Source organism: Chrysemys picta, chromosome 6 (assembly GCF_011386835.1).
Source record: "Chrysemys picta bellii isolate R12L10 chromosome 6, ASM1138683v2, whole genome shotgun sequence".
NCBI classification, from domain to species: Eukaryota; Metazoa; Chordata; order Testudines; family Emydidae; genus Chrysemys; species Chrysemys picta.
In genome coordinates, this window is record NC_088796.1 from 25,122,972 (window position 1) to 25,139,971 (window position 17,000).

The 17,000-nt window shown below is 40.7% G+C and overlaps 1 protein-coding gene across 9 annotated transcripts in view; it reads right to left on the reverse strand.

Annotated features, from left to right (window-relative positions):
* The window catches only part of NADK2 (NAD kinase 2, mitochondrial), a 72,886-nt gene that overhangs the window by 10,395 nt on the left and 45,491 nt on the right, over nucleotides 1-17,000 (reverse strand). For 5 of the 9 annotated variants that reach the window (XR_010602147.1, XR_010602143.1, XR_010602144.1 and 2 more), the window contains 5 exons: nucleotides 15,286-15,364; nucleotides 6,544-6,687; nucleotides 4,472-4,527; nucleotides 4,328-4,381; nucleotides 3,721-3,844 (listed from right to left, as the gene is read on the reverse strand). Coding sequence is in view for 2 of the 9 variants with exons in the window: in XM_005306910.4 (XP_005306967.1) it covers nucleotides 3,721-3,844; nucleotides 4,328-4,381; nucleotides 4,472-4,527; nucleotides 6,544-6,687; nucleotides 15,286-15,364 (457 nt within the window). In the remaining 7 variants the exon portion in view is untranslated. The remainder of the gene's footprint in view (nucleotides 1-3,720; nucleotides 3,845-4,327; nucleotides 4,382-4,471; nucleotides 4,528-6,543; nucleotides 6,688-15,285; nucleotides 15,365-17,000) is intronic. The other 4 variants (XR_010602145.1, XR_010602146.1, XR_010602142.1 and 1 more) reach the window with 1 other exon arrangement.

The following is a 17,000-nucleotide window of genomic DNA, read 5'->3' on the forward strand; positions in this document are numbered from 1 at the left end:
CTAATTTGTCTAGGTCCCTCTGTATCCTATCCCTACCCTCCAGCATATCTACCACTCCTCCCAGTTTAGTGTCATCTGCAAACTTGCAGAGAGTGCAGTCCACACCATCCTCCAGATCATTAATGAAGATATTGAACAAAACCGGCCCCAGAACCGACCCTTGGGGCACTCCGCTTGATACCGGCTGCCAACTAGACACAGAGCCATTGATTACTACCCGCTGCGCCCGACGATCTAGCCAGCTTTCTATCCACCTTATAGTCCATTCATCCAGCCCATACAGATGATACTTGTTTTAATAAATCAGTTTTAAATGCAAAACATGTTTTGATAAGAAAAAAGTTTATCATAAAATGTATGTATCTAGCACATTTAAAGTAGTTTTATTTAACTAATAAAATCATTTTACAATGTTTGTGTTTGTACATTAATTGAATTTGAATTTCCATCCAAATAGATGGCACAAATCACAAGTAAAATAATTAACCATCTAGTACAGTGTTTTTCAACCTTTTTTCATTTGCAGACGCTTACATTGCCTTACTATGCCGCTTCAGACCCCTTTGGAAATCTTAGACATCCTTTGCAGACCCCCAGAGGTCTGCGAACCACAGGTTGAAAACCACTGATTTAGTAAATAAGAAACGTATCAATCATTTTGCAATGTAATTAAAAAATTGAAAATGAATAATCCTAATAAGTGTCAAATAAGCTATATAAAAAGGTATACAGATATAACATTTGTTCCTAGTTAGCAAAAAGAAATACTAAATTTAGTGTAAAGACTGTATTTAATTGCAAACCAACCACTAAGAATCAACCGCACTTGAGGAAAATAAGTACAAATGTAAAACAAGGTTAAAAATCAATTATTTAAATCAATCCACCCTGTCCCCATCCATATAGAATCCCACTGAAAGAATGCACTATTCTTCAACCATCTTTTCAAACGAACTTCAAACTGTACTATACAGTAAAAAATATACAGCAGTAGCACTTTGCTTAGGAGAGGGAAGGAATCTACATGAAGGATGAAAGTAGCCATCCAAATGCCATCCAGCCAGAATTACACTGTCTGCTAGAAAAGAAAGATAGCCCACATAGTGCGACTGTTCAAATAATGAGAATGCCATAGCTCAGTTAAGTTTTGAAAGGAAGCTACAATTAAACCCATTTAATACTGACTTGCTTAATGGAAGATTTCTTACAAAACTCCATGGAACATGAGCCAGTTCAGCACAATGCTACCTATTTGATGTCCAATTAAAGTCATGAACATCAATTTGTCATTGCATACAGCACAAGCAATTTCAGTATTTCTAATTAGCAGCACTAATGATTTTCAAACAAGGTGAAAGGTTTACACATTCTTCATTGTATGCGAAACAGATATGGGCAGATGGGCATGATTTTGCCTTTTACCGCTAAGGAAGTGCAAGCTTGAAGGTGATATTGCTTATTAGAAAATCCCTTATGTAGAACTGGCTGATTACGGTCAATATTAAATGAGTTTGACTACACGTATTTTAAGCTAAAACTTTACCTATAAATTTTCTAGAAGCAGCCTCTTCTAATACTGAACAAAACACCAACAGACATTGCCACTATCATATTCTTCCAGTCAACTTACCTTTAAAATGAAAAGGAATTCAACTGTGGGGGTTTATCCTTCAGAACGTGTAGAAAGTGAGAGTGGTATTAATAAAAAATAAGTTTTCAAAAATGTCACACTGACCAAAAATGGGACAGCAATTAAAGCAAGAAGAATCCTAAAGCCATAAATCTACACTTACACATGTGGGGACTTCTGTGAGCAGGGATGGATTAAGGCATAGATGGGCACTATAGTGCCAAACCCTGGTTCCAGATCCAACATATTCAAGTCAGAACGTAAATGTTCATTTAAAATAAAAAGTAAAGTTTCTATCCTTATGGTCACAAAGAAAAGCTTGAAAATGTGACAAGCCAGAGAATGCAGAAAGTCTGAAACAATAGTTCTGAGACGTGTGAACTGGCCTATGTATCACCCCAGAAATTGGGGTGAGTGTGAGACAGAAGAATGCAGTAGGTCCAGCCCACACACCCATGTAGATTCACCCCCACTGCTAAGTAAGTACTGGCCCTTACCCATGCTGCTCCCAGAGAGAGGGAGGCTCCTGCTGCCACTCCTGGGGGATGTTAATGGGGCCACTGCCACAGCCTCTCCATCACCATCACTTCAGATGGGGGCGGGGGGAGGGGACAGGACCACAATAAGAAAAGAGGGCTTCAGGGGGCCTTGTGTTGGGGTAGAACTAGCACCCCCAATTGTCTTAATCTTGTTTTGCCTCCCCATGAGCAATCCACATGTAGTAAGAACTATTTTGAAACACTGCTCTACTGTACATTATCTAGAACTCAGCACTTTCCGTAACCTATCTGTAATAAGAAGTACAATGCAACCATTTAGAAGAATGATATTCAATCAATGAATGTCATTAAATTCTATTTATCACAGCTCATATCTTATAACAAATATACTCAAGTATTAAAATAGCTCAGTATAACCTACAACTCCAGGCCAAAAGCCTTCAGAAACAGACACCTTCTTCCAACCATGCTTAAACTAGGAAAAAAGCTCCAGTGAGGCCAAAGACCAATCCTTAAAAAACAGATCCCCGAGCAACAACAGTTTTACCAACGAATGGACAGCTCTCTACTGTCGATAAACAGCAGCGGCACAGCTGTGCTGCTGTAAGCTGTGCTGCTGTAAGCTGTGCAGTGTAGACGTAGCCTTAGTCTGGACGGCTTGAGGAAGACCTGTCAAATTAAAAGCTTCAATATTTTCATAGGGATGAGGAGGACATTTTATAGACCCTTATGCTCCCGCTACCACCCATGCGTTTTCTGCAAGCAAAGTCTCATTTTACTACAAACTTCCTATGAGGCAAGGGTTCTGTCAGACTTCCTAAGAAAAGGAGTTTCTATCCAGCCCACAGAAAGAGAGGATCAGCAATTCCTTTGCAAGGGAGCATTGATGTGCAGAGAGGAAAAGGAGGTGGCAGAATTGGTTTAAAGGCTATATGAATGGTGTCCATTGCTGGGAGAAAGGAAACAGTGACTCACCTCCTTTATTGAGGGTGACTATCTTTCCAAAAGTCACATCACAATTTCATAGAAACAAAGCAATCTTACTTTGGGGAAAGTGGAGGGTGGAATTTCAAGGCTTAATCTATTGAATCGGAATGAGATTATTCGGCATTTTACCTCTCCACTATCCACCTTTAACTTTGTACCAAACAAACCTAGTGTAAATTTATACTCAAACAGAATGTCTCCAATACAGAATAAGCAAATGGTGGTGAACATTAATTGTTAAGAACTCATCCTATATCAAAAGCTTCCTGCTTTAATAGTTTTCCTCTACTACTATTTCTGGGGGGCCTCGATCACATTTAGACCTCAGCATGTTGAGTAAACTCCCTAGTTTTGTTCAGTTTAATATTGTTTATATTTTTGCCCATCTCATGTGATCTATTCAGGTGAAGTGAAATTCTTTCCTTGGTCTGCTCAATTAGTCCTGAAAGCATCTAAGAGAAAGGAGGACACTTGATGCCGACTCAGTATGGACACAGAAACTGGAGTATCAAGCACATTTAAGTCAAGCTCTCAGGCTACCTATTTTATTTTACATATTAGTTAAACATTAAGTGTTCAATTATATGTATAGGCAATACTTACTTTGAAAAGAATCCACGCTGCAGACTACTTGAAAAAACCCGGTTTGCAATAGGCTCTCGAATACTGAAAAACATCTTTGGTTCTTCTGGACTATACAGCAGGGAGTCATTATATTCATTTGTTACTGTAAGTACAAAAATTGGATCATCACTTTCTCTAGAGGAGTTAGTAATTCTCAAGGCTGTACATTCCAAGCAGCGGAACAGTTCCACTATCAAACTGTTTAGACAGCATTTATGATTTTTAGAAGTGCCCAGTTAGAATGAAAAAGATACATCTTTACAGGAGGAGTCATTACAGTTCCATTGAATGACTAACCACTGAGTGGCACTCTCAATTCAGAACCATTATTCAAAGTATCAGTTCTCAATTGTAAGGAGCTGAAATTCTCTAACAAAATATTTATGCCCATTATACATTAAAGATTCTTGAACTGCAGATCATATGGTACATTATATTTAATTAAATGTGCTTCCTCTTAAGGAAAAACTGTTTAGTGTAACAAAGCACTTTTAAGTGCTGTAATTGTTAAAGAATAGAATACAATCAATATGAATTATTAAAAAAATGCTATAAAACTACTGAAAAAGTTGTCATTTTCACTAACCTTTCTGTATTAGTTCCCTGCTCAAAGGAAGATTCAAGCTCTCATGCTTTTTAGCTGTTAAACCAAAGGAAGAAAAGGACCCAATTAGACAGGATCATCTTCAGATAAAATTAACAGGTATTGCTGTGTGTGCTGTCAACTCACCAATCTTAAGGATCTCTTCAACAGCCTGGGTTGCCACCTTGTTAATATTATAGGACCTAAACATGGAAGTAAAGATAGTGTTTGGTAAGTAACATGTGCTGACAAAATCTCTTCTATAAAGATTTCAAAATTATCCAGGAGAAAAAAATGTTTGTAATCAGGGTTGAGTAAAGATAACCATTTCAGAAAATGCCTTAACAACTGTTAGATTAAAAATCATCTACATTTTGGAAAGCATAGTGATCCAAAATTGAAGTTTCACTTAAATAATTAAAAGATTTGAATCACACAAGTAAAGTTATACAAATAATCTTAATTCTGCCTCTGTCACTATCCTTAGATCCACCAAGCAATAGCTGGCAATTGTTTTCTTTATATCTAAAAGAAAATCAACTCAAAACCTGCAAATTGAACAGTCTGTGCGCATATCTCTCTTGCCCTCATTCTTCCACCTACTTATTGGACCTAGGGTTGCCAACCCTCCAGAATTGTCCTGGAATCTCCAGGAACAAAAGATTAATCTTTAATTAGAGACTGTTGTGATGAAATCTCCAGGAATATGTCCAGCCAAAACTGGCAACACTAATTGAACCTGATTCTCATTTACAAAGACTCCTTTCCATTACTTTGGCAGTGTAAAAGGGACTTAAAATGGAGCATATTTATGCTTGAGTAGCGTAAAGGTGCCTGAGCGTAAATTAGAATCAGGCCCATTAGGTCTTCTAATTTAATAGAAGACCTAATGGGTCTGATTCTCATTAAGGCAGGCTTTACACCACTCAAACACATATATATTTATGCTTTAAGGCCCCTTTATACCACCAGTGTAATGTAAAGAGTCTTGGTGTAAATGAAAATCAGGCCCATTAGGTTTTGTATTAAATTAGATTAGAAGGCTCTTTGAGACGGGGACTGTCTTTTACTATGTTTTTACACAGTACAGTAGCACAAGGCCTTGATCCTGTATTAATTTCCTGTGCAAAGGAAGAATCAAGTTCTCTTGCTTTTTAGCTGTTGAACCAAAGGAAGAAAAAAGCCCAGTTAGACAGGATTTAAGCACTACTGGAACAAAAGCAACAGAATCTGCTATAAACTTCAACCTTTGCCATCTTGTGCTCCAGATTCATTTTAAAAGTTGCTGTTTCTAACACTTAAAATTGTGAAGATAATCATGAAAATAGGAATAGTGAAGTGTTGTCTTTTTGTGTGCAGGAAGCATCCATGTGATCTGCCCCATTCATCTCACTGGATTTTTAATTTTGAAACTGAGTCGTCTTTCAGTGACTTAACTATTGTATTGTTATCCATCAGGCATCATCCATCCGGAATCGTCTGCCTAATGTACATTCCCAGCTGCCAAACACTGCAGCAGCTCACCCTACTCAGCTGCTAAGCCCTCCATGCTCATCCTCAACAACTACTACCTGAAATTATGTATTTTCCAATACAAAATTCTGCAGTACAATGAAAATTGAAAAAATGTGTGGACAGTATGAAACAACAATTTATTATAAAAAACACCGGGGCTACATTGAATTGAGTGACACGAAATTTGGTGAACTCTGCAAATCCAAAAGAGGCTGGCTCCTTCCCCCTTCCCAGCCACCTCTCATCTACAGGTGGCTTCTCCCTCACATTCTCCTGACCAAACCCTGTGTCCCCAATGTAGTTTTCAGTCTCCCGATCCTCCAAGATTTTCCCTTTCCATCATGTGCTTGTCTGTCTGCCACTCACTCTATGCATCCAAAGAAGTGAGGTTTTAACTCACGAAAGCTTAAATAAATCTGTTAGTCTTTAAGGTGCCACCAGACTCCTTGTTGTTTATGATAGGCAGAAAAACTGAGCACATATTGGTCAATGATTTTTCTTTTAAATTATGCATTAGTTATTCATCAGATAGAAATTTGGTTTGTGGCAACTCATATATTGCCTAAAATAATTGGCCTGATGTGTTAGAAGCTAAAGAAAATGAGCATATCAGAGAACAGTTTTAGAAACTTCAAGTCATTCAAAATTTGTTTCAGATGAGAAACATTTAGTACTTTAATATTAAAATAGTGACACTAACTTACCAGGCTTTTGATCCTGTTCCAGTGCATACATTGAGCCCTGAACTCTTCTGCTTTTCCCATGGACCATCATCAACTGATACCTCATAGTAGGAGGCCCTATGAAGCGAGAATTTAAAACTGGGTTTGCAGGACTTATAGTTCACCCTGAATAAGACAGAACACATAGCCCTATATCAGGCATATATAAATCCAGAAGGACCAGTTTCAAATATGGCTGACAATTTCACAACAGAGTTTTGTACAGTTAACTTTTGATATGGAGGTAAGTATTGCTTTACTTAAAAAAAAAACCACTCATGAGACAGCAAACTACTTTGCTAGCATAAATATTAATTTGCATTGTTACACCTGCAGAAAATCAAAGTTAAACTATTTTGGTAGATTTTTCAAAGTTGTCCAATCAACACTAAATGTTAAATTTGAAAATTGTGTTTCTACTACAAAATAGCTTCCATCTACTACAAAATAGCTTATGACATGTTTTGAAGATTCTAGTATTTTCCACATTTCAACATGAGCTTTGCTAAAGAGATTCTTCAACTGTTGATACCATTCATATTGCATTCCATACAGGTGAGGAACTCTTTATAGTTTACATAGTGGTCACAACTTTGTGTACAGCTGGGATTTCTGTACTTTCTGAAATGGAATTACATATGCAACTATCTCCACTTGTACAGTTATTGAACTACTGCATAAACTATGCTAATGCCGTCATTTGGTCCCATGTTACCAGATTACATCAGAAAACTCAAACTGGTTGGTAAATTCCAGTGAACAGAAAAATTCTAATGCCAGTAAGAGCAAAACTTCAAACTTGAATTTGTGATCACTTCAATAGCAAGTTATAAATACAGCTGGATTCTTCAAATAGCTTTGACTTAATTAAAATCACCAAGATTTGTTTTTGCTCTATACAAATTCCTTTTGAACTATAAATGTAGTAAAGTAGTCGTCTTGTTACATGACTGTCTTGGAAAGCAATCACTTTTCTGTGCAATGCATTATGGTACATCTGCTAAGCTACACTGAGAGTGGCATTTTTCTTTAAGTCTCAAAACTTCCCTGGGCTAGAGCTACTGAAATATGAGAATTAGTTCTGTTTATAAAATCCAGTCTAGATCATGAAATCTAGCTTCCTGATAAACACAGTATGTCAGCAGCACACATTCATTAGTAACATTTGAGTCACACTTCAAAAGCTCTTCTTAGAAAGTGAGCTGTATGGATGATGAAAACGCTTATCCGGATAGGCTGGGAAGACTACACCTTGAAACCTGGTCCTAACTGGTTTCATTTTTGTACATGAACCCAGAGTTTTAGATGAGCACATTTTTAAAGAACTCAACATAGAAAGATGGAGGAAACTGAAACCAAGTTATTAAGAAATGGAGCACAGATAAAGTAGACTAACCTGTCAAAGATACGACAAGCACCCTCAAAGCAAGTTCAGAATAGACAGTAGTTATTCCAGTATCATTACTCATTTTCTTTACTGACCTGCTCAGTAAGCTCTTGTAGGGAACTTTAAAGCCTTTCCTAGTAGGTTCTTTCCACTGTTACTGGGACAAAAGAGAGGGGGAAGGAGGGAAGGTCGTGGAATGGACACGTGCAACACACCTACAAGAATAGTTAGAGAAAGGTAGGTAACTGGTTTTTCTTCAAGTGCTTGAACGTGTCCTTTCCACTGTAAGTCACACATGAGCAGACAAATACGGTGGTGGGCTCAGATTCTACTTGAATAGTGACTGAAGGACAACTCATCCAAAACGGCATTATCCTGCACTGACGGAAAATAGCATAATAAGAAGCGAAAGTGTGGATTGATGACCAGTTGCAGCTTTGCAAATGTCTAAGATTGGCATGAGAGCCAAAAAAGCTGCCTTCGTTGCCTGTGTTCTAGAAGAACACGCTGTGATGCTGTCTGGTAGGTCGCCAGCTCAGACCACAGCAGCAGGCTAACAGAAATCAAAGGAGTGTCAAAAGACATGGTAATGTGTGTTGGCACAATTCAAAGGAAATGTGATGGTATTGTCTTCATTTATCTGTAATCTGCTGAATGTTATTACATTACAATGTGCATTATATACACACACACACACATATATACACACACACACCTGTACTTAATTAGCCCTAAATCAAAGGATGTATTAGTGTTTAGATGAGATTTACTCAATGTGTAGAACCGCATGAAAACTAATGGACTGTCTGGATGTCTGTAATTAAATGTATTATGTATGTCTATGTAACTGAATTGCCCATTAACGAGGACTGAATCCTTAGAACTACAAATGAGAAGCACGCTAACTTCAAAGCATGGGTTGTTGCGTTCAACATCGGGAAATCTACAGACTCATGGTGTGCTGGGAACACTGTGCCAGACAGCTTTTTAGGGGAGACAGCTATAAGAATGAACCCTGGAAGCGACCCTATATCTCTGGACTCTGAGTCTGACGGGGAATTCTGAGCAATTGGACAGAGATCTCCAAAGGCATTTTGGGTAATCCTGAGAGACTTATGAAAAACCAGATTACTACATCTCTGCTACCATTTGGACTGAAATTCTGATTCACCAGTAATGTGTTTTACCTGCTTTAACCTCTCAAAAACACATTTCTTTTCTTAGCTAATAAATCTTAGTTTACCAGAGAAATTGGCTACAGCATTGTCTTTGGTGTGAGATCAAGAGTATCCGTTGACCTGGGATAAGGGGCTGGCCCTTTGGGGTTGGGAGTGACTTAATGTGTGGTGAATTTTGGTTTTAATAACCTTTCATCACTTAGTCCAGTTTGCCTGGGTGGCAAGATGCACTGGAGAGCCTAATGGGGACTGTTTGTGACTCCACAATAAGACTAATATAGCAATTCAGAAGTGCACAGTTACCACCGGCTTGGTGAAATCTAAGTATAGAATATACCACCAGTTTGGGGCGTCTGCCCTGTTCTTTGACAGTTTGACCTGAGATTGGCACTCTCAGATGTGAGCTATTCCAGACAGCGCAACACATACCAATAACTCTAGCTGGTGGAGATACCTTGGCTAGCTGGTAACAAATGAATGCACAATGAGATCCAGGATGAGATTCTGAGTGGAAGTGGAGACTTGTTGGTCCTTAACCCTGTCTGCAACTGCAACAAACAACCATGTGGAGGATCTAAAGGATTTAGTTCTGTCCATATAGAAAGCTAAATCACTTCTTGCATCCAATGAATGAAGCCTCTCCTCATCTCTGTAGACATGAGGTCTGGGGAAGAATATCAGGAAATAGACTGCCTGGTTAATATGGAAATTAGAGACTACCTTGGAGAGAAATTTTGGGTGAGGGTGAAGACAAACTTTGTACCTGTGCAAAACTGTACAGGAAACAAGACACTGGGGCTCTTAATTTGTCCACCCTTTTGGCTGAGGTAGTGGCCACTGTATGCTACTTTCATACAGAGGTGAAGCAGAGAGCAACTTGCAGAGAGTTCACATAGTGGTCCCATTAACTTAGGACCCAGTTCAGATCCCAAGGGGAGAGGGGAGGGAACAGGATCTTGGAGATGTGGGTACTACTTGGACAAGCCCTTTGGGAACTTGGTAATGACTGGGTTGGGGAAAAGGATCTACCATCCACGGAGGTCTGAAACTGAGATGGAAGCCAGGTGTATCCTTACAGAGCTAGTCACTAAACTCTGATGTTTCAGGTTAAGAAGACAGTACAAAATGAGGCTCAGGGGAGCATGCTCTGGGGGTACAACTTTCTGCTGGGTCCAAACAGAGCAGCACTTCCGTTTAGCTAGATACATGCCTCTAGTTGTGTTAACCATGAAGCATCCACGCTTTTAAGTAAGGTCTTGTAGGTTGGGATGCTCAGAGTCTTGACTTTGCACAAGACCCTGAGCAGCAAGGGAACTGGAGAGAAGGTGTACAGAAGAGTCTTTCCAAGGAAGTAGAAACCCATCTGCCAAAGAGCCGAAGCTGAGACCTCCCCAGGAGCAAAACCAATAACATTTTCTGTTGGTCTTTGTTGCAAATAGGTCCTTTGGAGAGCTTCCCTCTCCCCCATGCAAAAGATTGACCCAGCAATGTCTGGACATAGAGACCATTCGTGGCCATCGGAGAAGGTCCTGCTCAGTCTATCTGCCAACATGTTCTGTTTCCCTGGAAGGTAAGCTGCTTTGAGATTAATTGAATTGGTTCTGAAAAAATTCCAGAGGCGCACTGCCTTCTGGCATACCTGGATCAACTGAGCCCTTCCCTGTCTACATAAACAATAGTCGCAAAGTTGTCTGTTAGAAACCGCAAACTCCTTTCCACATATGCAGAAAAAAGGCTGAGTAGGCTAGTCTCACAGCTCTTAACTCTGATGTTTATGAATCAATAGATCCTGAGGTGGCCAGAGACCTTGAGTTTGCTGGAACCGCCATATGAGCTCCACAACCCAGAGCTGATGTGTCTGACTAAAGTGAGGGCTGGTAGTAGGGAAGTGACAGGGGCCCACACACAGTGAATCAGAGGGTCTATCCACCAAACCAGGGATGACAAATCTGACACTGGCACTGAACCACCTTCTCCAGGTGATGTCAACTTGGAGTATACACAGACGCTAGCCATGCCTGAAGCCTTATGAGGTGTAGCCTGGCGGGCTGAACCACATACATACAACCTGCCATGTAACCCAGGATGCAGATACAGCTGTACATTGTGGTGGAGAGGGTATGCTTTCAGTTGCAGCACAAGGCTCCATTGTCTCGAACCTGGATTGCGGCAGCAAAGTCTTGATAAAGTCTAAGACTGCTCCCAATATAATCTATCCTTTGTACAGGTTTGTGAATTGATTTTTCTCAATTCACTAGGAGCGTCAGTGGGTCGAACGTGGACAAGACTGTGGATATACTGGATAACACCTGAGTCTCAGACCGACCTCTGATCAACCAGTCGTCCAGGAACATGTGAGCTCCTGATTTTTGAAGATGTGCTGCCAGTACCGTCATGCATTTCGTGAACACCTGAGGAGTAGCTAAGAGACTGAACAGGAGAACCGTGAACTGATAATGGGACCCTTTATGGGAAACTTACAATGGTCATGTCATATCACAACATGGAAATTAGCATCCTTTAAATTGAGGGCAGCACACCATGTCTCCAGGGAGGAATAATCTAGGCTAGGTTAACCATGCGGAACTTAATCTTCAGGAATTTGTTTAATTCTTAGATACAAAATAGGCCTGAGACCCTCTTTTTGCTTTGGGAATCAGAACGTACTGGAAATAGATGCCTTTCCCCTGACTCCCAGTGGAACTTCCTCTATGGCCCCTGCTTGAAGTAGTGACGGGATCTCCTGCTGAAGGATGATCTTGTGGCATTGGTCCTTGAAGGAGGATGGAGAAGGGTTGTGGGAGGAGGGGTAGAAATGAACTGGAGGGCACATCTCAGGTCTACCATGCTTAACATCCACTGATCTGATGTTATGTGGGCCCAAGCACTTGGGAAGTGGGATAAGTGGTTGGAAAACAAAAGGAGGGAAATCAATAGAACTACAGTAACTATGCCCTCGACCAATGCATCACAGTGTTTGTTTGGAATGAGGTGGATGGACAGGATGAACCCACTGATGCTGAAGTGGAGGGCAGTGGAAGACACCTCCTCTAACTCCTGCCCTTTCTCCTCAGTGGCTCTTGAGACTGGGGAAGAAGTCTGTATGACTGCTGAAGATGGAACTGTTTCCCTCTCTTTAACAGTAGTAATTCCAAGAGATTTTAATGTTGCCCCAGTACCTTTTAGGCTATGAAGCCTATCGTCTGTCTTATTTGAAAACAAAGAGGGACCTTTGAAAAAGTGGTCCTGAATGGTCTGCTGGACTTTCGGGGGGAGACCAGAGAACTGTAACCATTAACATCTTCCCATGGTAATAGCTGATGTCATGATTCGAGCTGTCACACCTGCACCATATAAACTGTCCTGGAGAGCAGTTCTGGAAATCAGATTGCCCTCGTCCACCATTACTGCAAACTCCTACTTACAGTCCTTTGGCAGTTTGTCTTTAAATTTTATAATATTCTCCCAGAGGGTAAAGTCAGCAGCTCAGGAGTGCCTGTTGGTTTGCAATCCTGAGTTGTAAACTCCCTGTAAAATAAAGCTTGTGTCCAAACAAGTCCAGCCTATTCACTTCTTTCAGCATCGACACTTGGTGACCATACCTCTCCCATTCATTAGCAGCTGCCAAGGAACCCAGGGGACGGTAGGACTACAAATATTCATATCCCTTAGAGGGGACATAGTACCTCCTTTCAGCTCGCTTTGCTACAGGAGGTAAGGAAAAAAGCATCTGCTATAGCACCTTGACTAGCTTCATAATGGCTTCCTTAGTTGGCAGAGTCACCCTGGCAAGGGTCACCACTATCAAGATGTCCACCCACTTGTGGGAGCTTTCACACACCTCCATCTGAATATCGAGAACAGAGGCCACACTTCTTGCTAGGTCTTGGTGAGCTCTGTGGTGGTGGTGGTGAATCACTTGCTGGCTGAAATGCTTCATCTGGTAATGAGGAAACAGGACTCTGATGTAGTAGCTGCTCCATGGCTTATGGTGGGGAAGCAGCCCGAGTTGGTTCTGGGTGTTTGGTAGCAATTTCAGTACCGGAGAATGATGTTCTTAGTGTCAATGTCCCTGGAGAAGTCTCAGTGACCCAGACTGAAGGCTACAGGGAAGACCTAGTGGGAGGGGGAATGTCCGACGGTGTCCAGAATGGCCACTGATAAGGGCCTCGGGCCCCAGCCTTGACAGCATCATTGCCTCTTGAAAGGAGGATCAGGCCAGTGTTGAGACAGCTGCACTGCCCACGGTGCCCACATCTGTGATGGAGTTTATGTCCTCTTCCTTGTATGGGACACAGACAAATGTACCTTCGAGTCCCAAGATAAAGAGTCTGAACTGTTTGGTGCGAGGGTGTGCAGAATCTGTTGGTATTGGGGACAGGCACTGGAAAGAGGTATCAGGAAAATCATCACAGGCTTGGTAGGCCATGGTACCATGAGTTCCTGACAGTGAGGTGGGTGCTGCAGGTGCACATTGTGGATCTTTTGCATTGCCAGGGATACTGGTATTAAGAGGCTAAGTAGGTCTCTTGTGGCTGCGTACACCTCCAGAATGCCTGGGAGAAGAAGTGGCTGATGGCTCTGTCTCAGACACCTTTCAGGGGATGCCCTCAATGGATCTGGCACAGACTCTAGAAGTAGCAATCCCTTCTTTAAAGCTGAAGGTTGCTCCTGCAAAAGACTCTTCACAGAATGTTTCTTAGAGTGTCTGCCTTTACTAGGCTTAGGCACCAAAACGACAGAGCACAGTACTCAATCGGAGGAAGGTCTAATTCTTTTCTTCAGTACCAATGAGTGGGACTGAGGAGCCACAGACATCTCTGGTGCATGCCACACCAAGGCCGACAGGTTCAGGGCACTCCCCATGCAATGAGTCTGATCTGGGCTGAAGCGCTGCCTCCGTGAGTAGACACTTGAACCTCGCCACTCTGTCCTTGAGGAGAGCTTAAATACCTTAAAGGTGTGACATCTGTCACTGAGAGGAGATTCTCCCAAACACTCTAAACAGGCCAGGTGTGGGTAACTGACTGACGGGGTTTAGCGCAAGTATGGCAGGACAATCCCTTGTGAGCAAAGCATTGTTCTGGCACCCAACCCAGTACCGAAAAATGAAAAAACGTAGTCCAAAAGACCGATCAGTAAAAACAGCTAAAACTAACTTAACTAATTCCTAACAATAAGAGGATGTATCTATACAAAGGAGCGAGGAAAGCATTTATGATAACTAGCGTAAGATTGCTCTGGTAACGGTCACTGGTGGTAAGAAGGAACTGAGGGGAGTCAGGACAGCTCCAACCTCTTATACCAGCATGCAGTGGTGTGAGGCAGGCGAGGGCGCTCGAGTCACCCCGACAGGTACAGCTGAGGGGAAAAAGTTCTCTGATATGGTACACGAGGCAAGCATTCACACCTACAGTGGAATGGACATGTGCAAGCATTCAAAGAATAGAAATGGGAGATAAAGGCCTGAAACCAGAATTTTAAACCTAGGGACAAAAAAGTAATCAGATATCTTGGAGCAAGCAGCACCAAGCTTTGGATACTGATTGTCTGAATTTTCACTCCCTTCCCCTACAAAACCATTCTCCTAGGACACAAACGCTTGAATGACAGGGAGAATGGTAATGTTGCTAGTGGTGGAGATTGTGGAAATAAAGGTCGGAAGTCTGGTTTTGGCCATGTTAAGCTTAACGTTGTGACAAGACATCTAGGAGAAGAGATGCTGGACAGATCTCTATCCAGTCTCATATCTCAGTAAGTTAGGGATAGACAGGTAGATCTCCAAGTCATCATAAAGATGGCAATTGAAGCCAGGTGAGAACACGAAACTACCAAAAGGAAAGGTGTAAAGCAACAAGGGAACCCAGGACAAAGCCCTGTGGGACTCCACAGGCACAAGGAGAGGAAGAACAGATCTGAAGGAATGGCTAGAGAAGTAGGACGACAATCAGGAATAGAGGTATGTCACTCAACTGTTCTACCACATCTTAGTAAATATCTATTTTTGTAACCTATGAAAGTCTGATATTCATGGGCTGAAAAGAAATATGGCAGCAAACACAAAGACTACCTGCTGAATTTTTATAAAACTGATATTTAAACAAAAACAAATTTAGACTGTCACATCTCAATGTTTAACAATGCAGAAGTTAACTGTACCTGGATGAGAGAGACTCTCCAATGAAGACTTCATTTAATGCTCTCACGGGCAAAAGATGTGGTCCAGAAACTTCAGATCCTGCAGGTATTGGGCAAATGGATCATTACTAAAACATGAATTATTGTGGCGAGTTTTAAATTACATTTCTAAAAACTGAATTCTCAAAATTTTCTTAATCCATTAAAAATAGCAGTAACTGATTATAATTAAGAGTGCATAAGTTCACAATCTTAATATCTAATTTTCAGTTTTTCATATAGTTTTCCTGAAGAGTTCATTTTTCTGACAAACTTTTCAGGCTTGGTCTCTACCCAAACAGACTTCTTCCAGGAAAGTTGAGAAAAAACAGTTTGGATATATGAATCTGAGAAGAACGAAAAAAGTAAGTTTTGATTGTGTCTTGCCAAAAGACAAGTGGATGACCAGACAAGCTGAATTCTTCTCTTCATGGTGAGGGTAATTAACCACTGGAATAATTTATCTAGGGTTGGGATGAATTCTTCATCACTGGCAATTTTTAAATCAAGACTGGATGTTTTCCTAAAAGATATGTTCTATTTCAAATTGGAATTATTTCAGGGAAATTCTATGGAGTGTCATGTAGGAGGTCAGACTAGATGATCACAATGGTCCCTTCCAGCCTTAGAATCTATGAATAGGTAGAGCTATACTGGATTATAGCAGTGGTCCATCTAGCCAAGTTTCCAGTGACCATTATCAGGCTATCAGAGGAAGTTACAAGAAATTCTACAAGAAATAGTTATGACAATCTGCTCACAAGGAAAGTTTTCTCCTAAACACCATTGTTAGAAGCTGACTTATGCCCTGAGGCATGAGGGTTTAATCATTTCCAAAATTCTTTTTAATCTTTACTGTTATAAGTCTCAGAGTGGTAACCGTGTTAGTCTGTATCAGCAAAAACAACGAGGAGTCCTTCTGGCACCTTAGAGACTAACAAATTTATTTGGGCATAAGCTTTTATGGGCTAGAGCCAATGAAACCTTATGCCCAAATAAATTCGTTAGTCTCTAAGGTGCCACAAGGACTCCTCATTGTTTTTGCTATAAGTCTGTATATTTGTTATCCATACAAATGTTCAATCTCTTCTGAATCCTGATAAACACTTAGCCTTAATACTTTATAAAAATCACTTCCCACAGGCTAATTATGCATTGAGTAAATAAGTATTTATTAGTTTTAAGATTTACCACTCTTCAACTTCATTGAACGTCCAATCCTTTGTTTTTGTATTATGAGAAAGGATGAACATTCCACCTTCTCTACACCGTTATTCTTTATACTGTACTTTTATCATGTCCTCTCTTATTTGTCTCCACCAGTCCTGATCTTTTCAGTCTCTTGATAGTTTTTCTATGCCTTTCATCATTCTTGTCACCTATTTCTGAACCCCTCTAATTGTATTCCAGGTGAGGGTTTACCATTGATCAATATAATGGCATTTTGCTATTTTCAGTATTAATTCCTTATTTGATCTTTTAAAAAAATTACTATTGCAAACTGAGCAGGGGCAGAATATGAATGTTTTACAGAAGAACGGACCACTGGGAAATTTGCTGAGAGGAAATTGTGAAACTAGAAGAAACTACTCTCTTAATCACTGGAATTAAGGATGCAGCTGAAAACCTCCAGGACCTCATAAATCACCATCTGAGGGAACATCAGATCCACCTGCAAGGATATTTTACTGATGTTT